The following is a 24,660-nucleotide window of genomic DNA, read 5'->3' as shown; positions in this document are numbered from 1 at the left end:
CTGTGGAAACAATACTGTTCACTTTTTTCAAAAATGTGTTCGGTGAGAAAAACTAAGGTTTTTGTGTCATAATTTGTTTAATTTCCAATCCGATCAATCTATGATATATTAATTATAATTTAATTCCACAATTTTTAATAAAAATTGATCCAGCCCATCGGAAAGGAATTATATAATAACAACAAAAAATATTGTATATGTATAAATAAAATGATCAAATATATGTTTGAGAAAAAAAAGATCAAATATATAAAAAAATTATCGATAATATATTCAAATAAACTCATCTTGCGCAAGGCGCAGGTCTTATCCTAGTTACTTATATAGAAGAAGCAAAAGAAGTTAGACCATAATTAACGCTGTTTCTTAACCGGGTTTTTAAAGAAAATGAGTGATTTAATTAAATCAAAAGTAAATAAAAGGGCAATTACCGATCCTTAAATTAGGATTTTCGGAAACGTTTTTAAGTGGAGTTTTTGAACACGTGTCAGCAAACAAAGGGATTCAATTTGTTTTTCTTCTTCTCTGTCGTTTCGTTTTCTCTGTGAGTTCTCCTTCATTCGGCGATCTGAAACTGAAACCGACGATGTCTTCTGTCAGTCTTCTCCGTCAGAGACGATCGACGTCTCTCTCGGTCGTCACGGCGCCTCCTCCGTCTTCTCTCGTCATCTCCGTCCGAAGAGCGATCGAAATCCAATCTAGATTTGACTCTTCTATTACTCCTGAGTTCTTCATTGTTTTTTTTTCTTTCTTTATTTAATTATCATTTTAGTCTCTGCTGAAATTCAACTGATCTTGCTTGTTATTGATCCGTTCATTAGAGGTTTCTATAGGTCCATCAGTGTTATAGCAAAATCTGTCTTGCATATAAAGGCTGGAAACAAAATACCTCTTTTTGGGAATATTTGGTCATATATTCATAGAGCCAAGCATCCTCAAATTATAAACCTTTGATGTTGTTATCAGAATAATTGATCAGCCTGGTTGCAGAGAGGATTTGTTGACTGCTTCCAGCGAGTGCGTTTATCCCTCAAAGGGCATATCATCTTTAGATGTTCCAGTATCTCCTTGCAGGGATGATGAAGGCATCAGAGAAACAAAGTGCAGGTTTTATTTACAACTGATGCCATTTTAGAGTTCCATCTACTTATAAGTGTCGATGTTATCTCTTTGTTTGTCTACGCCCTCATCCTATCTCATCGTTGGTGCTTGATTTCAGGTGTTGTGTTCAATGAGATGAAAGGTGGTCTATTCACAGCCTGATAATATTTTAGGACGAATTGCTCAGCAGGTCAGTTTTGTGTGTTTGTTTACTTTAACTGACAGTTTCTCGAGAACTCTATTTTAAGCTTATGTCTACGTTTGGCTTCATATTAAGAATGGTTCTCAAGCTTCTGTCATCGTGTGTTCTATGTTCCATGTTAAGCTCTGTTTCATGTTTTGTTTCTGTTTGTGAGCAGGTTGTGAAAGAGTGGAGCATTGGGAGCATCCTTGTAACGGACATGAAGCCTTTTGTTTCTAGTCTGGTTGTGAAAGAGTGGAGCATTGGGAGCATCATGAAGCCTTTTTTTTCTAGTCTGGTTGTGTTTGTTCTTATGTGTCACTTGTTTTGTTGTGTCACGGTCATTGTAACGAAACGTAATTCAGAAAGTTGTATAAAGTAGAAGCTTGTTCTTTATTCAGAAAACAATCAAAACTTCCTTCTCTTGTTCTTCATAAACTTCCTTCGCTTGTTCCAAATATTCATCTCATTTCATCTTCTTCTATCTTGCAAACATTTCATCTTCTATTAATCAAAAATGTTTAAGTTTAATATAAAAATGTTTAATAGTTTTTTTTTTTAAATCCTTACTTAAGAACTTTGCAATGTACCACTTAAATGTTTGAGTTTCTTAACCTTGTTTCTTAATTCACTTTTTGTGCTTAAAAGCATTAAGAAAGTAATAAGAACCCCCTAGTATGGGTTTTTGCAATAATCATGCTCTTAAAGATAATGGGAGATAATTAACGTGTAGTGGAAAACAGTTTTGTTGAAACAATACGAAATAATTCTTTTTTTGATTAATTATTTTCTTTTCAACCGAAAAAACACAATTAATTTTTTAAAAAAATATAAATCGACACATGTCATTCATACAATAGCCAAATCACTTCTGTTTTATATAATATATATATATAATAAAAAAGATATATAAATTTTTGAGATACTATGAGTCAGTAAAATAGATAAAAAGATAAATCTATTCTATAAAAACAGTAACATGACCTGTTGATAAATGTTATTTCTAAGCAACTTGTATATATGTAACTACTAGGATCGGCCCGCCCTACGGGCGGGAAATTATAATAAACACTATTTTATATGAATTTATATTAATATTATAAATTAAAAAAATATTATAGAGAAAATGATATTATAAACAAATAAATAATGAATAGAATTTTGAATAATCATTTTTGGTTTGAATTAAAATGACTGTAATCTTCTTTATTCTTTATTTCAGAGAAACATAATTAGAAAAAATAATTTAGAAAATGTAATAATATATATCTTGTTATTATTTTATTTCACTTTGACATAATAAAAGAGAATTAAAGTTTAAATAAATATTAATATATTTAATTCAAGAAGTTTAAAGTTTTTAAAAAATTACAATAATTAATTTTTCATGATAATAAATTAGTCTAACTGCAAGCTAAATCGGTTAAAATGATAAAATAATTAAATGTCAATTTAAAAATACTACATAAATAATATTATCATAAATAATAATTATTTATCTAATTTAAAAGGAAATGATGTTTTAGAATATATTTGTTTCAAATCATAAGTATATCTGGAATGAAATATTAATTATTTTTTAGTGTTTTACTGGTTATGTTTGCAACTTATTATAACTTTTGTTGAAATTTGTTTAATAACAAAATTATTTGTTATAAATTTTTCTCATGCTATTTTAAAATATTGTTTTAAAATAATATTTTATAAATTAATAAAATCATATACTTCTATACCAAATTTCTATTTTAGTTACATACCACTTTCTATTTTTAGGTTAGAATAGAGTCGAAACCTTGAATTTTTTTTCAATTTTGACTTGTCTAACTCTATGTCTAGATACGAAAATGTGCCTTGGATGAGCTGCACAAAAGATAGTGAGTTGCATAATCAGTTAGTTTTTTTTAGTGAAGTTTGTATGTCCTTAAACGTTAGAAAACAAAGAAAGACAGAATCAATTGATTCGGCTTTGGGTCTTTGTTTTGTTATCCTAACATTTGCCTTGCTATAACTATTGAAAACATTTTCATGTAAGAGAGCTTATAAAAAACTTAGGTTCCAAAAGTTAAAGCTAATGCAAATCACCATTGTTATCTCCTCTAGACTATATAATGGCAAAACTTTTCAATGGTAGGTAGAATCGCTAAGTATCAGTAGAAAGAACCGTAGGGCATAAAAGAATTTAACAGTTCAAAAACAAAAGAAACCTCTCACTTCATCAGCTGGTTTGAATCTTTTAATAGTTCTCACCATAAATTTCTTGTAAGCCTCATTCAATTTTTCATAGGCTTTTTGCATTTCTGCACAAAGTTTAACACCTTTGAGTTAGACCATGTGAATCTACAATAAGGACCAAGAATCATTATCTAGATATTCTGAGGTTGATGGTCTCATAGGCGTTTTCACTGTAGACTTAAACATCATGTGCAAAGGATAAGCTATATCCAAACTCAACCATCCTTCCTCGGTAGGTCATCTCAGATACGATCATTTTGTACATTATATTTTATATGGGTGTGATCAAATATACTTTTTATTTGTTTTGACTTTTGAGTTGTTTTTACTCAGAAAATAAAAACGGTAAAACCTTGGAGAGGAGCTTGCACCATCGCCTAACTCGCCATTGATGCACACCAAGAGCTCTATTACTAACTTATTCCACAAAGATCCGATACAAAGACTAATAATAATCACAACTTTGTTCTAAATTCTTGATTCTTCCACTTACTGATGCTCTGTTTCAATCACTTCTCTCTCTATTTCGTCATCCTTTCTTTCCTCCAAGCTACTTCTCCTGGTTTTTCATTTGATCCGTTAATCAAAATTTCAATTTATATAAGCACATCGAAGATAGATCTAAGATAAGATATTGAGGTGAGAGTGAGAAAACAATAATGTCGTACGGAGATGTGGAGAGAGGAGGGAATAAGAACAGAGGAGATAACAACCTATTTTTATGATGAAAGCTCTGGCAGAAATCACTGGACTTCCTATCTGATTACGGCAACCGTTGATTGCGAATCTAGTCGTATTTATTGCTGCTAGGTTCGTCTACGACGAAGAAAAAAAAATCGATGTGTATCAAGATATATGATGTAAATGGTTTTATTTATGAAATTTTGGGGGAGAGTGAATGGTTTTACAACTTTCTCCAAGTCCCGACAATGAATTCAGCTTCATCAACATCTACTCTACGGGCGGCCTCATCATAAATCGATCATCACCACCTTTGTATCTCCGCCTCTCTATAATCCACTTTGCCACCACATCACCCGCCGCCATTTACTCTCCTTGTCGTCTGCATACACAGAAGTATTAGGAGGTAGATTGATTTCTGGAAATCTTATGATAGAAAATATTGGAGTGATGAATTTTCAGGTGTAGAACATACCTTTTATAGTAGGAGATCTTGAGCAAGGGAGTAATGGTCTTAATGCCTGCGTTAAAGTCGGCGATTGGATTTCTCAATGATTACGTAACTCTAGTAGATATTTACTTGCGGTGGATGTACAAACAAAAAACTGAGGCAGAGAGTATCGGGCGGAGAGTCCGATGAGAGAGCTTCTGTGTTTTTATGGGTTTTAATAAAAGCCCAAACAAATTTGAGTAGATCTGAAACCACAAAAGAAACCCACACGTATTGCATAATTTCGTTAATGAAACGATGCGGTTTTCCCTCTTGACACGTGTCGATATGGTATGAAACGAATTTCCTAGCTGGCATCCTATGTGGCATCACCAGGAGGGATACAAAGCCTATTTTATATATAAAGATTTTGAATCGTAAGAGTATATCTATAACTACTTTTGCCTTAGTGGACTACCAAAAATAAAGGCCACAAATTTTACCAAAAAAGATAAAGGCCACAAGTATAATCCCAACTCCCTTTCAATAACCGTTTGATATTATCAACGAATCATTTTTTCTTTTGTGATCTTCTCACATGAATTTTTAATCACCCGTGCTTTTACCTTCAACCATATATTAAATTAAACGTGTCCACTATTGTGTTCACCATTGTGTTTATGGTAATGGGTTCAAATGGATTTTAATAGAAATAAATATCCATATAAACTCATTTAATCGGTTTTAAATAGGTTGTCGATTAAAAAAATATTCATTAAATGTGATTTTACTTAAAATTAGTGAAAACCATATTAACCAAATGTATACATATATTTAACAGAATATATTATAAAGATTTCGGTGCGGATTAGTTTTGATATTGGTTTTTGGATATAACACTTTAACAAACGTTCAAGTATATAAGCAAAGTCTAATAGAGTATGAGAGTTTGATTTTCAGGTCGACTCCGAGTCAGAAGTTTTTGGGTACGAATATTCTTGACTAATTATGTTAAATAACTACTAAGAAAATATAATATGTTGCAAGCTTTAGGAATAAAGTTAAAACTAATTCCTGAAATGCATAAAGCACAAATGCATAGTTATGCAACTTGACATACTTAATATAGTTACTAAAAATTATATTAAATTAATATTAAACACAAATATTATTACAAAAAATAACACAAATGTAAAATTAATTTTTTCAAAAAGATTTAGAACAAAAAATCTAGTTCCTCTGTAAACTCACTGAAAACGTAAAGAAATGACGAATCAAGACATATAAAGTGAGTTTAATGGAAAAATGTGTCAATCTCGAAGTATGTGATTCAGAAAATACAGAAACAATGACATTAAAGATTAGGAAGATGAAATAGTACTGTCGAATTACCCTTTTAGGAAAACTAGTATAACCACCCCCGTGCTACGCACAGATAGCTTTTGATATGATAAAAGTGAAACAAAAATAAATTAGAAAAAAGCATTAAACTGTATTGAAAATATTTATACACTAGTGTTACCCTCGTGCTACGCACAAATCAAAATAACTGTTTTTAAAATTATTTGATGATAAAACTGCAATTTCAGAATTATAAATCAAAAGATGATTATACTAATTAAATATTCTATAAATATGGATAACAATTGCATAAAATAGTTGCATTCAAATAAAGACTTTGTAAACGGAAAATAGTTCAAAATAGAATATGTAGAAAGTATTTTATGTTTAAAATTTGAGATATATACAACACATAAAATATAGTTTAGAGTGTTATATTTGATTCATTAATTTGTTTTTTGTTGTAAATTTCCATTAAGTTAAGCATATTTATTTTAAATACAACAAATAAATTTATGATAGATTATGACAAAATATAATTGAAAATATAATACTTATTGTTTTTGATATTTTGAGACCTAACATAAAGAGTGAGGTGCAATAGAAAAATCAATTATGAAAATGAATATCCATATTTAAATGCTACAATAAACGCATTTAAGATTTTTCTTCATAATTTTCTCAAACACGTTATATTTTTAATATTTTTAATGGCTTTATTGTTTTCATTTGTCTATTTTTTATTGTAAAATAGCAAAAATTTACTTGGATCTTTGAAGAGAAAAATGTATTTGGGAATGCAAATTATATTTAAGTATTTTTAAATAAACTGGGATAATACTTTTAAAATACTGATTTTTGGTTATTTTAACATATTTCTGCAAGCTCACGGGTGACGGGTGAACTCATAATTTCAACGTGTTCTCATTTTCTCCATCTGTAGTGTTCTCCATCTGTAGTGAATACTAAATAGTTAACATAATTTTCTTTTTTTTGACTAAATGACTGAAACTATGGACCAAGAGAAACTTTTCAGAAGAGACTATGTTACCTTTCCAGAACAAATTTGCCTTCTTTATACTTCTGATCTTTCTCATGCGCTGATTCCTAACAAACAAAGAAAGAAACAATGTGAAAAAATGAGAAACCTCTCTCAAGAAAACTGGAAGTGAGACTAAAGAGAGATATAAAGAAAGTTACATATTTCCAGCCAAGTTATCTCCGCAACAGCAGCAGAAATATTAGCAACGGTGTGCATACCCTAAAGTATCATCCTTTCCTCTAAAGTTCACTCTGAAAAATCAAAACTTAGCATTGGAATCAGCTCTACAATATATACAACTCTACTGCATTAGAGAAATATAGTTAACATAATTTTTCTAAAGAGAAGTCACAAAACAAATATTAAAACCAATTTATAAGTAAAAAGAAGGTAAATACTTACCTTTGTTGCTGATAAAAAATTATTTCCCATTTAGCTTTGTCTCCTTTTAGAATCTGTGAAACAGAAGTATACACAAGTGTCATTTCTACTCTGATTTATCTTACTGTTTGGGCTCATATATTATCTGACGAATACGGTGGAGTTTGAGCTTTTGAAGAAACTGTGAAAAATGGACAAAAGGAAGAGCAGAAGTTCTTTACTCTTTTGACCGTTTTAACAAGTTTTGGAAATGATATTTAAAGCTGGAAATATACAGAAGAAAACAGTTGATAATGAAACGTGGGTGAAAGTTTCAGAAAATTTAGAAAATTTAGGAATTAGATGGTTGAAATTGCAGAAAAATAGGGGATGGAGAATATTTTTTTAATCGGTTGTTTTTTCTTATTTGTTTTTAGTTTTTTTTTGTAAAATTAATACCATGTGTCAAAATGTTATTGCTCATGTGACTTGTGATTTAGTATATAAATGATATGTTTGATATCCAAACCCAGTAAAAAGATGAATGCTCAATAAAAAAAAAACACATTTTAGATTACTTTTTTGAATTTGCATTTTTAGATTCTTCTCTATCACCTTCATTTTCCTCTGCATCCAAAACTAACCTAGAGCTTAAAAGATAAGACAATATAGTTGAATATGTTGTTATACGAAAACATATTTGTACAATAGTCAAACCGTAACAAACAGATTTGTTACTGCTCAGTTTATACATAGTAGATTCAGATATACTTACAGTTTTCTAAGTTGCTGACAAAGCATGGGTTTCTTTCTTCTTAAGAATGAAGTTTTGAAACATGAATATTCTTAAATACCACCTTCATCCTGAATCATGCACAAAAATTTAAAAAATCAGAGTGTTAAACTGTAAAGTAGAGAATAATAAATGTGAAAAAAGTGAGACATAAACTTGTGTAGAGTTCTTTGCTACATTCAAAAGTTAAAACACAAAGAGAAAGATGAAGAAGAAACGATGGAGAAAAATAGAGATAGAGATTAAAAGTATTTGCTTAAAAGTGATATAAGAGTTGAAACTGAAAACTAGTATGAGAAAATTTAGGAATAAGAACGTGTTGAACTTTAGGGATAATTATTTATTTTATTTGAATCGAACGTGCTGGTGATCTGAGAAATTCTAGAAATTTAGTTTATTTACAGTTTTAGAAATATTGGGAGTCGAAACATGTATTTTTTTATTGGCACAATTTTTTTTAACAAAAATTTGCCACATGTCAATTTCTGATTTGCTAGGCAACTTGCACTTTAGTATATAAGGGATGTCAAAGTTTGTATTTAAAAGAGGAATACTGTTATTATTATTGGACTAGACATGTGTCCCTTTAACCGGTATGCAAACAGGAATTGATAATGAAATGTTATTAAACCAAAGTGACGTTGATGAAAAGTAAAGATAGGTGATTAAGGGAAAATGCTGTAACATACAGGAACCAAAGAACGTATAAAATGTAGAACATGAAAACTTATATAGATGTAAGTTTTCTTTATGTTTGGTTAGAGGAACAAGAAATAAGACGTAAATAATTCAAAGTATACACACTTTTTTGAAGAAGCCATTTAAGCTTAGCCTCGAGAGATAATGGAGCTATGAAAATGTCAACGATAGCAAAAGACTCAAAAACCAACTGGTATACTAAAACGATTTACAAGTTATTTACCATAGAGGTGAGGTGATATGTATATAGGCTTCTTCTTTCGTTAATTTGAAAAAGAACGTAGCTCAACATATCTGAGGAGAAATCCATAAACAAATATCTAATCCACTGAAGATAGTATTTTAAATTTCAGTTTCTCAAATAATAAATAGAGTATTTTTTTGTAGCTGAAACCATAAACATAGTTGTGAATTTTATTTTGACAAGGGATACCACGAAGGTTAGTTATGGTTTTAGTATTATTGATTCCTCTTTATGGACGTAGACTGAGTAGTTGATTTTTGCTCAAGATCATACATGTTTTCCAGAGAGACAAGTATAGTCCTAGAAGGTTTAGAAATAATTAAGATTTAGTTTATAATATTTATTCACGAGAAAAAGAAGCAAACGGTAGATTATTTTTGTATGAATTTGATAGTAAACCTGAGGGAAATATAGATGGGGATGCAAGCAGTGACAACTGACAACCATGACAATGGTTGATGAGTGATGACTAGTATAAAGAGATCACCAGACGACCTTTTGAAACAAATTGGACCTCAACATCACACTGCTGAATGGAAGATCTTTAATTTCCACCTACCTAAATGGAAAGCTAAAATATTACTATTTAAAAAAAGGCTGTTTATACAATTATAACTTGTAGGGCTGGGACTCTTAACCAGGTCAATTTATGCTGATGGGTAATGTGTTGATTATCTATGACACATTTGCTTTATTGTCCGTTTACAAATGGGTGAATATTTGGTGGATGGGTGGGTCCAAATCTCTAACCATTACAAAACACGGGCGATCCGATTCAATCACTTGTCCCCTCGATGTCAATGTGTCAACACATTACCCATCAGCATAAATTGACCTGGTTAACATTATATTTTTAATTATATAATTAAAAAAAAATTATTTGATTAATATGTAATTATGTAATTTATGTTTTTAACTTTTTACTAAAATACTTTTTCAGATAACAATACAATATATATATATATATATATATTATCTTTTTTTTTTTAATTATATTTTTTTATTTTTGATAATTCAATATTTTATTTTTAGTTATATAATTACGAATTTTATTTGATTAATATTTAGTTATATAATTCATGTTTTTAACTTTTTACTAAAAGACTTTTTCAGATAACAATACAATATATACATAAATTATCTCTTTTTTAAATTATATTTTTAGATTTTGGATAATTCTTACTATTATTAATTTTAATCAATTATCTAATCAAATAAATGAAAATATCATTTTTTTAATTTAGTTATACATTTTATTCATTAAGGGTATAAACGTTATTAACCACTCTAACTTTTAATGTGAGAGCTCGATTCCAAATATTTACTTCACAAATAATAGTATAGATTAACTAAATATTTAATATAACATATAAATTAATATTATTAAAATTAAATTCGTTTAAATTATATATAAGATTCAATAAGGGTATTTTTTAAAATTAATAAATTAGTAACTCAACTAAAACTATTAATAAATCAATGACTAAGCTAAACCTAATAAAACATGACAAATAAGCAAAATTGACTAAAATCATGAAAAACCTGACAAATAAGCAAAATCAAAATAGTTATATATTTAATTACATATTTATAGTTATATTATTTAAATTAATAAATTATGGACTCAACTAAAAACTAATAATAAATTAATGACTCAGCTTAAACATAATTAAAACATGACAAATAAGTAAAATTACTTAAAATCATGGAAATCATGACAAATAAGCTAAATCACTTCATAAATAATAGTATAGATAAGCTAAATCACTTCATAAATAATAGTATAGATAGACTATACAATACTGTAAAGGAGGAATATCTTTACTTATAATGCATACCTGGTTGATAAAATAGTACTAATTAAAAGGAAACAAATTTTAAAAACATAAAATATTCATTATCACACGCAAAACGAAATATTCATAAACATGATACAAACTCCAAACATTGACCCCATACAAGTCCAGGATATATTACAAAGGCAAATCCATCGACTCGATTATTTCGAATAAGTTGTTCGCTCACTCGATCCATTGCACGCATAGCATATATTTAGTTTATTTTATTAGGTCATGGACCTTACGTCGGTAGAAATGGAGTTCTTGAGAGGGTAAGAAGCTCGCATTGCGATGCCACATAAGCCTCTTGGGTTGACAATGTTGCGGGCCATCTTCATGTAGCCAGCCTCTCCCCAAGTGTTTCCCCACGAGTTTCTCACGATCCAGTAGTCACGACCGTCTTCGTTTCCATACCCGACCACAACAACTCCATGGTTTAGGTTTGTTCCACACGTTCCATCAAAAACTCCCTTTGAGGTAAAAGAAAGAAAAAATCATTGCATATATATAAGAAACAACTCTAAAACATTTTTAAACGAAACTTGAAGAATTCTTATATTTACCGATTTGTAAAGCTGAAATTCCCGGCTGCTGGAATCAATAATGGCGGTTATAGGCTGGTGAGCAACCGCTTTCCTTAGAGCATGCTCATCGTTTGCAGGCAAATTCTCATACCCATCAATCATAAAATTCTTGTTGTTTTCCTATGCAAGTAGTTTTGACATTAAAATATTTGAAAATTGATGCTTTATTTTTGTTAGACATTATTTCTACATTTAGGACTCTTTGTACCGACCTTGAGGTGGGCATCGCAGACTCCATCAACAGCCTTGTAAGGATAATCCTTGGTGGTACCAAGACCACCATTTTTAACTATGAACTCATAGGCAGTCTCGACTTTGCCTCCTTCGCAACCATTATTGTCTTTGTTACAGTTGATCAAATCTTGCTCAGACAAAGTGACTAACACTCCTGTCACGATCTTGTTTAAGCCTTCCACTGCCCCCACAGTCGAGAAAGCCCAACAACTCCCTTCACAAAAAAAAAAACAAAGCATGCATAGCGTTTGTGATTTTTTTTACTAAAGGTCAACACTTATAGTTGTTATATAGTATCAATTATCAATTTCAACCAAAACTAACGCACGCTTTCAAATCAGGCTTGACCTTATAATTGATAAGACTAACGTTTTGGATATTAAATTCGCAGCACTTACTGCAATGGCCTTGATCTTTAATTTCAGACATAGCACCTTCATTCCTCCAGTCAACGGACTTAGGAAGTACATCACCAGCACTAGTCTTGTATCGGTCGCTACTAGTCATAAACACGTGGTTTCTAGGTGGTTTTGGAGCAGCCCCGTGACAAAGTTCAGTGTACTCATGGAGAGATATATCAGCAAACCGGGTCAAACCAAGTCGATAACTGAGATTTTCTGCGTTCCGGTTAGTGATAAAACGGAGGTTGTCCTTAAAGATTGTTAAACGCCGTTCCTTCTCGGCAACGGAGTTGTACACTTTCCCTTGCTTGGCCATCCATGAGTTGAAGATCAGCATGGCCTCAGCGTCGAAAACGCTGTCGCTGTGGCTGGGACCAGTGGCCACACGGTGGCCAGAACTGCCAACAACATGGTGGTTATAGTCGTATGAAACGACGGACATGTCCATGGCCGTGGCACAAGATGCGATGAGCATTGCTAGTAAGAAGATCCGCATGGCTGATTTAGCACTACCCATCAAAACTAATGAAACTTTAATTTATGTTTGTTTCAACAAGTTTAAAAAAGCTCATAGAAAAAGAGAACAAGATTTTGTGCTGATTAATTTTGCCTACTATATGAGAGTATTTATAGTATTCAGAGCTCAGATAGGTAACACTTGTGTTAAGAATCTCACATCAGAAGAGGTGATATGACATAAGTAGTATATAAAAGATATCTAACAATTTAATCATTTTAGAAATATTATATTGGACCTAACATCTTTTTTGTAAGATTTTAAATTAAATAAACTATTCTTTTATAAAGTTACTATGTGTTTTCTTGCACATGTGCAGAAATAAAGTTTTAAAATTTAAATCATATTTAAAATAAACTTTTGTTAATTTTTGACTTTATTATCTCCTTACAATGTTTAATTTTAAATTGTAAGTTAATTATATGTAAAATTAAAATAAAATAAATCATTTTTCTTTCAATTTTTATTTAATAACATATATGTATATATTAAAAATGATAATCTTAGAAATATTTTTATCTATTTCTTTGGTTAAAAAATATTAAATCAAATTCTATAAAAATTAGATAAAATTTTGTTAGTCATATGATTATCAAAAGTTCAAAACGTAAAACTAAATAATATATCTGAAATTTGTAGATATTAAAAAGATGCTACTGGTAGCGAGATTAGAAAAGGGAAAATTATATGTTTACCACTTTCATGCTACCACTTTTCATTTTTACCACCACTAAAAAGACATTTTCAAAAATATCTTCTTCATTAAGTGGCAAAAGACTATTATATCTTTGTTATTTATATATATAATAAATCATTATTTAAATAAAAAATAAAAAAAATTAAAAAAATAAATTTTTTTTTTATGTTTTCGAATTATACTTTTTCAAATTTGTGGGAACCGAAATTCACATTGTCGATTTCCGTTTAAATGAGGAAACTAGGAAAACCCTAATTTCCCAGATGACCCGGATATCTGTTAATTACCACACGTCAAGCAATCAGAACACGAGAATAACAACGATAAAAGTAAGAAATCGAAAAGAGAGAGCAAAGTAGATCTTTATTCCGAATCTGCGTATGAGCGTTACAACAAGGTATAAGCCTGGGCTCGAGAGCTGTCGGCGAGATTCCTAGTTCTAGCAACCCTAAGACGGCTAAACCTAATTGAGTCGCAGCTCGAAATAACAAAAACGGAAAATTGCCTAAATTGCTCTAAGTGCTAAGTTTGCTCTGAAAAAGTTCTCACTCTTGCTCCTCGCCTAGGACTCCTTATATACTAGCTCCAAGGTCGGTTTACGCTTTTACTCTTCTGCCCTTAAGCCGTCATAGCATAAAAATGGAGATATTCCATTTTTCCCGATCTTCACAATTATCTTCAAAACTTCCGTATTTATCCGCGAAAACTTGACATTTATCCTTCCTCGTGGGCCAAGCGTGAACCATGCTGTGGTTCACGGGCTTTTGGTTAGGAAAAATCGTAGGATGGGCCTCGAGTCGTGTTTTAGATCCCGTTGGGCCGTCTTCCGACTCGACACGTTTACTACGAGTTTTCCACGGTTTCTAATCCGCGAAGTTTGATCGATGAATTAGAATAGCGGGAAACATGGACTGAGCTTGCTACGGTCTTCGGGAGATAGCATTCGAAGGTTTGACGAGAATGCAAGGACTGGTGTCGTATCGATGTTCGGAAAGGTTCAATCGCTACACAGCGACCGAACTTTGGCTCGAGCCCGGTCGCTACGTAGCGACCGAGCGAGACGAGTGCTCAGTCGCTACGTAGCGACCAAACTTTGGCTCGAGCTCGGTCGCTACGTAGCGACCGAGCGGGACGATCGCTCGGTCACTACGTAGCGACCGAGCTTGGCCGAGCTCGGTCGCTACGTAGCGACCGAGCGGGACGATCGCTCGGTCGCTACGTAGCGACCGAGCTTTGGCTCGAGCTCGGTCGCTACGTAGCGACCGAGCTTTGGCTCGAGCTCGGTCGCTACGTAGCGACCTGTTTCGAGCTTTCGTCGGACATCTCGATTCTTTCTTCCGTAAAGCTTTTTCGTAAGAAAGAGTCTATTTTCGAAAAGTACTCTTCGGAGAAATTCTTACTTTCTTCCTCGGATGTTTTGGATGTTAAATTTGTCGTAACCGTTTTTGACCCCAACAAAATTCGAACTTTTTTATAATTTTTTTTTTGAATTTTTTTTGAATTAGTTTTCAAATTTCTTTTTGAAAATCGAAAATTATGTTTGAAACTAATTTTAAAATTTTTTTTATATTTTTTAAGTATTTATTTGTATATTTATTAGAATCCTAAATTTCGCATTCCAAAAACCCTACTTCACCCCTCAACTCTAAACCCTAAGTCCAGATTAGTTAACCCTAAGGTTATAAGTATTTTTTATCATTCATTAAAAGTGAGGGTAAAAGTGATTAATATAAACATGAAAAGTGGTACTATGAATGTGCTATTTGTGACAATTTCCTTTTATCGTATTAAACTAATTATCAATCATACAACCAATACATTGTATAGCATTTAAATACAATTAAATTTTTAAAAACTTGAAAACTCGATTATTCTTATAGTTAGGTAATTAATAGATCTATGTATAACTTTTAAATATTTTAAAAGTAAAATTTTCTTAAACTTTTGGAGTTTAATAAATAATTTTTTTTTGTATTTGCTAAGGTATATTTACAATAAAGTTAGTGATATATCAAAGGGAAATTTGCCAAATATGACTCAATACTTGATTTTAAATACAAAAGTAAACCGAAATATCAATCAAATGCTAAAGTAACCCAAAAACTTTGTGAAAATACAACCACTCCTTATAACCAAACAAGTCTAATGAGGTTCTGTATGGGGGGGGGGGGGGGGGGGGGGGGAGTAAATAAATTCTGATGGACTTTGAGAATTTTGAAATTTTATTGGTTTCCAAAAAACTTAATAGAATTTGTGGTTATTGGTTTAAAAATTTCAAAATCCATTTAAATTCTCTATTATTCAAAAAGTTTAGTTATTATTGATTCTCAAATTCTAACTAAATCTAGTGTTATTGGGAAATGAATTCTATTCATTTTTACTCATAAGACTCAACTTTCAAAATATCCTGAGAAATTGCCACTAATAGCACATTCATAGTACCACTTTTCATGTTTACACTAACCACTTTTACCCTCACTTTTAATGAAGGATAAAAGATAATTATATCCTTAGGGTTAACTAATCTAGACTTAGGGTTTAGAGTTAAGGGTGTGAGGTAAGGTTTTTGGAATGTGAAATTTAGGATTCTAATAAATATATAAATAAATACTTAAAAATATATATAAAATTTTTAAAAAATAGTTTCAAACATAATTTTTGTTTTTCAAAAAGAAATTTGAAAAAAAAAAATAAAAAAAACAAATTTATAAAAAAGTTCGAATTTGAAAAAGTATAATTCGAAAACATAAAAAAAATTTACCTTTTTTATTTTTATTTTATTTTATTTTTTTTTAATTTTTTTTAATTTTTTTTATTTTTTTAATTTTTTTAATTTTTTTAATTTTTTTTAATTTTTTTAATTTTTTTAATTTTTTTAATTTTTTTAATTTTTTAAATTTTAATTTTTTTTATTTAAATAATAATTTATTATATATATAATAACAACGTCATAAAAGTCTTTTGCCACATAACAAAGAAGATATTTTTGAAAATGTTTCTTTAGTGGTGGTAAAAATGAAAAGTGGTATCATAAAAGTGGTAAACATGTAATTTCCTCAAATATCATATGTATATGTGATTTTCAAAATCCATGTGAAAAAAAACAAAATAGTTAATGTTACCAAATATCTATTGCACATTAGATCCAAATTATATGTCGAAAACTATAATTCATAACATTTCATGTACTTTTGTATTTTTAATATATAATTATTTTATATGGTTTTATGATTTATGAATAAATAATCATATTTATAAATATTAAAAAATTATAAATAAAAAATTTTGAAAATAGTTTCAAAAAGCATTTTCGAATTTCAAAATAAAAAATTGAAAAACAATTCTGAAAAAGTTTGAATTTGAAAAATATAATTCAAAATTTATAAAGAAACTTATTATTTTTCATTTTTATTATTTATATGTCTATAAAGTAGAGAAATTGACACAAATACCGCATTCATAGTACCACTTTTCATGTTTACACTAACCACTTTTACCCTCACTTTTAATGAAGGGTAAAATACAATTATACCCTTAGGGTTAACTAATCTAGACTTAGGGTTTCGAGTTGAGGGGTGGAGTAGGGTTTTTGGAATGTGAAATTTATGATTCTAATAAATATATAAATACTTAAAAATATATAAAAATTTTGAAAAAGTAGTTTCAAACATAATTTTCGTTTTTCAAAAAGAAATTTGAAAAAAAAATTTAAAAAAAATAAAATTATAAAAAAGTTCGAATTTGAAAAGTATATTTCGAAAACATAAAAAAAATTTACATTATTTTTATTTTTTTTTTATTTTTTTCATTTATTTATTTTTATTTATTTTTTTTTTTATTTTTATTTTTTTATTTAAATAATAATTTATTATATATATAAATAACAAGGGCATAAGAGTCTTTTACCACTTAATGAAGAATGTATTTTTGAAAATGTGTCATTAGTGGTGGTAAAAATGAAAAGTGGTACCTTGAAAGTGGTAAACATGTAATTTCCCCTTTTATAAGGCTTAAAATAGTTTTTTGCCTTTTTCATGAAATCTATTTTGGTCATTTTCTTCTTTGGGGACTCTTTTTGTATCAAAAATTGAAAAGAGCTATTTAAGTGAATTGCCCAATTTTATATGTATTACAATTATTATTTTTTAGTTTGAAAGAAAAATAAATAACCATATTATATGATTTAGAAAAAATAAATTATACATTTACTTTACAAAAAGAATGATAGAAAAGAGGTACTACAAATTCATGAAAATCTTTACAAATCTAAAAAGTTATGATCAAATTTCATAAGTCAATGTATATAAATTTTCACAATGCACATGTAACTTTTAAAATCTATCAACTCTTAAAATTTATAAACCCTACACAAATTCATCTCCCAATATACCCCCCTAAGTGTTATGGGAGGCGACTTCCTAGAAGTCTTCTTATATAATTGATCTTAAAAATAATTTATAAATTTTATAAAAAATATTTTGTTTGGAGAAAAATGTGAAATCATGTAATTATAAACATTTGTAAATGATATAAATTAAGATATAGTAAATTTGAATTGTTTTCAGCATAGATGAGTGAATGTTGATTGAGTAATGATATTATTTGGTTTAGGGTTTGGAGCATATGTCTTAGTATTGTTTGTATTTTGGGGTTAGATTTTGGAATATTAACCTTTTTTGAAAAATTAAATTTTACATATATGTGTTTAGTTTTTTGTATATTAAATACTTTAAAAGTTGATTTTAAGTTTAATGAAATGTTTGTTTATGTTAGTTATTTGATTTTAGGATTTAGGTTAGTTAAGTCTTTTTAACAAATAATGCACAAGAAGACTTTCCCACTTCTGGACGAATAGTAAATTTAGGGTTTATAAGACTTCTTGAAAATCCTCTCTTAAAAGACTTCCCTAAAAGTTTTTTGAATCAAAAATATTTAACCTATTTAAAAACTTTTGTCTTATTATATAAAGAAAATTTACACATTATCTCTCTTTCTCTCAAATGGCTGCAACAAAAATATAATGTTTCTTCCTTAGAGATGATTGGAATGAGATGTAGCTTTATGTGTTTGCTGTAGAAATAAAACTGTTGATTTTTTTTTTTTGTTGTGGTTGTAAATAATGTGTATGTAGGATTTTAGCTGTAGATTTGAAAAGATTTAGTGACTTACGTATAAATTTTCAAAAGCAAAACAAAATTGCTATAGATTTATTGATTTCCACAGCTAAAAATAAACAAAAAGGAAAGAAAAATCTATTGTTTTAAAAATTTACAAAGAATGATTGGTAAAGATTTATGCTTTAGAAATAATTTGGATTGCAGAAAGATCATACAGCACTTCTAAAGTCTTTTCGGACGAATAGTAAGTTTAGGTTTAAAAAAATTCTTGAGAAGTCTTCTTATAAGTTGAGAATTCTTCTAAACCGAAAATATTTAGCCTAACTGAAATTTTAGTCTCCTTATATAGAAAAAAATATACATTTTCTCTCTTCCTTTCAAATGTCTGGAATAAAAATGTAATGTTTCTCGTTCTAAAACTCTCCAAACTTTCTCCGATCTCTTTAAACTTGAAAACACCAACACTTTGTATCAATCTTTTTTACCTTTTTGTCTCATGTCTTTCTCACTAATTTATCGTGTTTTTGCAGATTTTTAATTACATGGTTCTCATTTTGCACTCTTTAAAAAATTGATCTATAAATTTAGATGTGTATTTTGTGTGTTCTATAAAAATAGATCTATCTCATTTTCCACTCAAATGAGAACTGGTTGGAAAACAAGTCTCAACATCTTCTGCAGTCATTTTGAATCAACAGCCGAAAAAGATTTTTATGGCATCCACACCTCTTGTTCTATGTTCTTATCTTCTTACATAGCACCAATCTGATCCACTTAAAATTCCATTTAATATATATTTTACAAAATTGGTTATTTACATGGTTTCTACATTTCCTGTATTTATAATAAATATTGATGAATAGACAAAAATATCATACTAATATTTTATTGAACAATATTTTCTATTTCTTAATTAAAACGATGTTTCAAACTAATCAAATAGGGAAAACTTATGTAAGTACTATGTATTAAATGCCCAAAGACATATATAATATAAGGGTTTAGGTTATTGTGGTTTAGGATTAGAGTAATAGAGTTTAGTTTTTGATCTAGATAAAATTTGGATTTTTTTTTGTATTTTACACATTTAGGATATACTAATTTGTATAATTTAGCTATTGGGTGATATTATTTTAGAATATTTTGTAACAATTAAATATCGAATTTTCTGAAGTTTATTAAAGCTATAAGTTTTTGGAGAGTTTTAGTTTTAATTAGTTTGAAAATCAAAAGGTTTCTTTTATGATTGTTTTAATTGTTTTGACAATTCACAAGTTGTAGCTTGACTCTCTCCTGCCTGCGAGTTTGCTGCGAATGCTGCGAGTAAACCTTTGTGTTGCCACTTTGGTAAGGAAAGTCCACTTACCGGGCATAGTACCTCATTAGCAAGACCCCCACTAAGCATCCATGGCTGAATGGTTAAAGCGCCCAACTCATAATTGGGAATTCACTTCAATATCAAATTGAAGATCCGGTATTCAAAAGTCTTTGTCCTAGCACGCAGTATCCAGCTTTATTTAACCTTAAACGGGATCGTAAATGGATACGAGTACCATTCTGATCGTTGCCCTTCAGATTCTCAGATAAAAAAAGAGTTCAAGAACACTTTCTGCACTTTTGAACAATATTTTCAGCCTTTTTCTTTAGGATTTGTTCTTGTTTTCGCCAGGTTTCATTCGATTTCTTGTGGATTCAAAAAGATAATAAATACTGAAAATTAGGATTAGGTAGTTTTCAATAGCATTGTACTGTAATTAAAAGTTATTTAAAAGGTACATTTATATTTATTTAAGTTTTGTTAGAATAGATATAGATTATCAAATATTATTTTGGTTACTGTTGAATTTCTGTTTAAATTTGATATTTCAGATAATTTACTTGAAAAAAAAATTAGTTAGTCTTAAAATTGGCATTATCAATCAAAACTAGGGCTGTTCAATATGGTAAAACCAAACCGTACCGAACCGAACCGAACTAGACAATATGGTTTGGTTTTGGTATATACCATATAAACCGAATAGATATAATTTTATAAAGACCGTAGGATTTGGATATGGTTTGGTTATAACCGATTAAACCGAATAAACCGAACAAAAGCGATTAAAAGTATAAACATGTAAATATGTATCTATTTTATAACAATACATGAAAATATATTTGTTACATAAGTTAAATTTGTGTTAATAACTATTACCATAATTTTATAGTAATAAAAAACCTTAATTTGTAAAACACTTGAACTATAATTAAATAACAATACATCGCAATTCAGACATCTTATTTTCAAAGTCTTTTTTTGATCTTTTTGCTTTATTTTAGTCTTCACTAAATTAATATAAAGATTATAAATTTGATGGACAATAATTAATGGAAAATTTTAATAATTTTTTTCTTATCTGTAAACAAACAGAGTTTCGTGTTCAATTGAAAAAACATGACTTTAATAAACACTAATATGGAAGAGTGGAAAAACTTTTTTTTCATGTTTTTGTTTTGTTTCTTATTTTTATTTTCAAAATTTCAAGCTTTGATTTTAGTTATAGATTTGATTATTTTATTTGATGGTAGAAGCTTTTTTATTTTCTTGTTCATTTATTTGAACATGTAATATATTTTTAATAAATGATTGTGTTGACAATATGACTCTAAAATTCATATAATATGATCTCAAACTAAATAGTTATGTTTTTTGGTATAAAACCGAATAAACCAAAAACTGACGGTATATAAACCGTACCGAACCGAACCGAAGTAAATATGGATTTAGAAGGGTAGTTATATTTTACTAACCGAAATATCGAAAACCGAAAAAAATCGAACCTAAACCGAACCGAAATCCGGATTGAACACGATTCAATACTGACATTAAAATGCACGACAGCAGAAAGCGACAGAAAACGACGTTTTACCAAACACAGGAAACGAAGGACAACACGTTTCCCTGCTGTTCTAATTTGAATCATTGGATCGTTTCCATCACGATCCTATTTAAGTTAGCAAATTTGAATTTGGATGGTTTGTAGTGAAATATGATCGTATAACCAAAATTTTCTTATAATTAGCCAAATAACCATAAAAACTAAATGGGTAAAATACATTCTATATTTTTTTGTCAACTGTCCATTTAATTAAACCAATTTGTTATTAGACGAGATTCTCCGAGTAACATCTTTGTCTGTCTATATCTAATTTATACGAAAGAAAGTATAACTTCTAGTTTTTGCCTCTTTCGTTAGTGAATCCGCCTGAATATTTATGCTAGGAAGAATATTAATGATGTTCACGTCCTCGAAATCTTCCTTTAGTATCTGGAAAACATCAATTTCCGACGCAAATGCTAGCCAGTCCATCAGAGTCGTTGTCATGTCTACTAGGTTCGAACAATCCATCTCAAAGCGGATCGAGGTTATCCTTATGTCTTTCATGAATGAAGTATCCCACAGTAAGCCTTAATCTCAACATGTAAGGCTGAGAGGCTTATATCGCACGCCCATAATCTGAAAGATTTAGTACACATTTGATCTAGAATCCACTCTAGGTCATTGACACTGCAATTATCGATCCATGAGGCATCAATTTGACAGGTTGGATTCGAGGTATTCAAGGGGGCACTGTCTCAACCTCTATAGCAGGAAGGTCATCATGATCCTCGTTCACTTCTCCCGTTACGTTCGCCATTTTCCAACATTCTGCCTCCAGAGACGCATGTTGGAGAGTGCCAATCGGGGATACAACTATCCCATTAAAGAATTTTGCATTCTTCGCTTTCCAGATGTACCAACAGATTCATGGAAAGGTATCAAATTGTGGATCAAATGGAACCAATTATTTTCTCTTCCAAAACAGAAAGTTCATGTTTTGGTATATAGATGTACTCGGGATATAACCCGGAAGGGATATATAGTCTGATAAAGCCCAAACCTGCAAGGCTGGAGGATATTCAAAAAGAAGATGGTTAATCGACTCCATAGGTTAGCACATCTAGGAAAACTCCTATCGGTATCCATGTGTCTATAAGTGAGCCTCTTTATTGTCGCCACACATCACAATATAGCCTACCGCATGAAATACTTCATCTTACTTGCACTACAAGAAAACAGCGGTATTCTGACAGACGTTCCGACGGAAAACGAAATCCTCGGAAAATCCTGAGGAATTTCCGAGGATATTCCAAGGAAACACAAAATTTGGTTTCCTCGGAATTTCCTCGGAATATACCGACGGAATTCCGAGGAAATATCATTTCGTCGGAATATTCTTATGGAATACCGAGGAAAATTGTATTCTTCGGAAAAAACCGATGAATTTCGAGGAAATATTATAGACGTTAGAGAGCCGTTGGAGAGTCGTTGGGGGATTTTAAAAATTCCGAGGAAATTTCGACGAACTAGCCGTTGGCATCGGAATTATGTCGGAATTTCCTCGGTCTGTCGGCAGGATTTCAACTATAAATACAAGCACCCCTCTTCCTCTTCATTCACTCCATATCTTCATCCTCCCTCTCACTCTCTTTACACACGAATTTGATTCATAAAAAACATGTCTTCTTCAAATTATTTTCGTTCTTGGATCGATCGACCTCATTTGGATCCGAACACGAGATTGCTTACGGAAGAATACCAACGAGGTATAACCGAATTCATGGGGTTAGTTCACCGACAACCGGAAGCAAAAACATGTATGTTAAGATGTCCTTGCTCTAATTGTAAAAATAAAAGGGTTATTAAAGAGTGTGATGTTTGGACTCATCTATATTTGAGTGGGTTTACACGAAGTTACAAAATTTGGTATCATCATGGGGAAACTGATTATGAACATGGTAGTACTAGCGAACCTCAGCCAGCGGTTAGATTAGAAGAACCAATTAGAACGGATGTAGATTATGGTGTAGGTACTGAGCATATGGTAAAGGATCATTTTAGAGGGGAAGATTTACCCAATGCAGAAGCTAGGAGATTTTATGATATGTTGGATGCTGGAAAGCAACCATTGTACGAAGGTTGCAGAGATGGTCATTCAGCTTTATCATCTGCTACAAGATTGATGGGCATTAAAACGGATTATAATTTGGCTGAAGACTGTCTGGATGCGATTGCTGATTATGTAAAAGGTATTATACCCGAAGATAATGTAGCTCCTGGCTCATACTACGAGGTTCAGAAACTCGTAACTGGTCTTGGTTTATCGTATCAGGTAATAGATGTATGCAGAGACAACTGCATGATTTATTGGAGGGCGGATGAACAGCGGATTTCATGCAAATTTTGTGGGAAGCCTCGTTATAAAGATACGAGTGGAAGAGTTCCAGTGCCATATAAAAGGATGTGGTATTTGCGTTTGACGGAAAGGTTGCAGAGGTTGTATCTGTCTGAACGCACAGCGCAACCAATGAGATGGCATGCGGAGCACTCAACAGATGGTGAGATCAGACATCCTTCAGATGCAAAAGCGTGGAAGCATTTCCAATCAAAGTATCCTGACTTTGCGTATGAGAGAAGAAATGTCTACCTTGGATTATGTACTGATGGTTTCAGCCCGTTTGGCAAGAGTGGAAGACAGTATTCTCTATGGCCAGTCATTCTTACACTATACAACCTACCCCCAAACTTGTGCTTGCGACAAGAGTTTTTGTTTCTCTCGATTCTCGTTCCCGGACTAGAGCATCCTAAGAGATCACTTGATGTGTTTCTTCAGCCACTAATATATGAGTTGCAACAACTATGGGCTCAAGGTGCTGAAACATACGATGTTTCGTATAAAAAAAACTTTCAAATGCGGGCAGTACTAATGTGGACAATAAATGATTTTCCAGCATATGGTATGTTATATGGATGGACAACGCATGGAAGGCTATCATGTCCATATTGTCAAGATAACACTGATGCTTTCCAACTAAAACACGGAAGGAAAACGTGTTGGTTTGACTGTCACAGGAGATTTCTACCACCAGATCATCCATATCGTAGAAGTAGGACGCCAGACGTCGGTGGACATGAGCGTTTTCCGGTAGAAGGTGTTGGAGACCTACATAACTGGCACAAAAAAGTATTTTCTGGGATCTGCCATAGTGGAAGGATCATCTACTAAGACATAATTTAGATGTCATGCATATTGAGAAGAACTTTTTTGACAATCTCATGAACACGATCCTTAATGTTCAAGGTAGAA

At 30.7% G+C, this 24,660-nt stretch overlaps 1 protein-coding gene and 2 long non-coding RNA genes across 3 annotated transcripts; 1 reads left to right on the top strand and 2 right to left on the bottom strand.

The window, feature by feature from the left end:
- The first annotated feature begins 480 nt into the window (after positions 1-480).
- Positions 481-1,678, top strand: LOC106351532. The gene is made up of 3 exons (XR_001271309.3): positions 481-1,107; positions 1,220-1,291; positions 1,461-1,678. It is a non-coding gene; the product is annotated as an uncharacterized LOC106351532 (long non-coding RNA).
- Positions 1,679-3,796: 2,118 nt separating this feature from the next.
- Positions 3,797-9,919, bottom strand: LOC106449252. Its single transcript, XR_007316357.1, has 6 exons — positions 7,411-9,919; positions 7,167-7,259; positions 7,018-7,073; positions 4,671-6,919; positions 4,228-4,577; positions 3,797-4,073 (listed from the first exon to the last, which is right to left on the bottom strand). It is a non-coding gene; the product is annotated as an uncharacterized LOC106449252 (long non-coding RNA).
- Positions 9,920-10,979: 1,060 nt separating this feature from the next.
- On the bottom strand, positions 10,980-12,768 carry LOC106351535 (probable cysteine protease RDL4). Its single transcript, XM_013791324.2, has 4 exons — positions 12,159-12,768; positions 11,739-11,974; positions 11,506-11,646; positions 10,980-11,412 (listed from the first exon to the last, which is right to left on the bottom strand). The coding sequence occupies exons 1-4, from the start codon at positions 12,676-12,678 to the stop codon at positions 11,170-11,172; spliced, it is 1,140 nt and encodes a 379-aa protein (XP_013646778.1). The 5' UTR covers positions 12,679-12,768; the 3' UTR covers positions 10,980-11,169.
- Positions 12,769-24,660: the final 11,892 nt, after the last annotated feature.

This window comes from Brassica napus, chromosome A9, assembly GCF_020379485.1.
Source record: "Brassica napus cultivar Da-Ae chromosome A9, Da-Ae, whole genome shotgun sequence".
Classification (NCBI taxonomy): Eukaryota; Viridiplantae; Streptophyta; class Magnoliopsida; order Brassicales; family Brassicaceae; genus Brassica; species Brassica napus.
The sequence above is the reverse complement of the archived record's forward strand: the minus strand, read 5'-3'. Positions and strand labels throughout refer to the sequence as shown.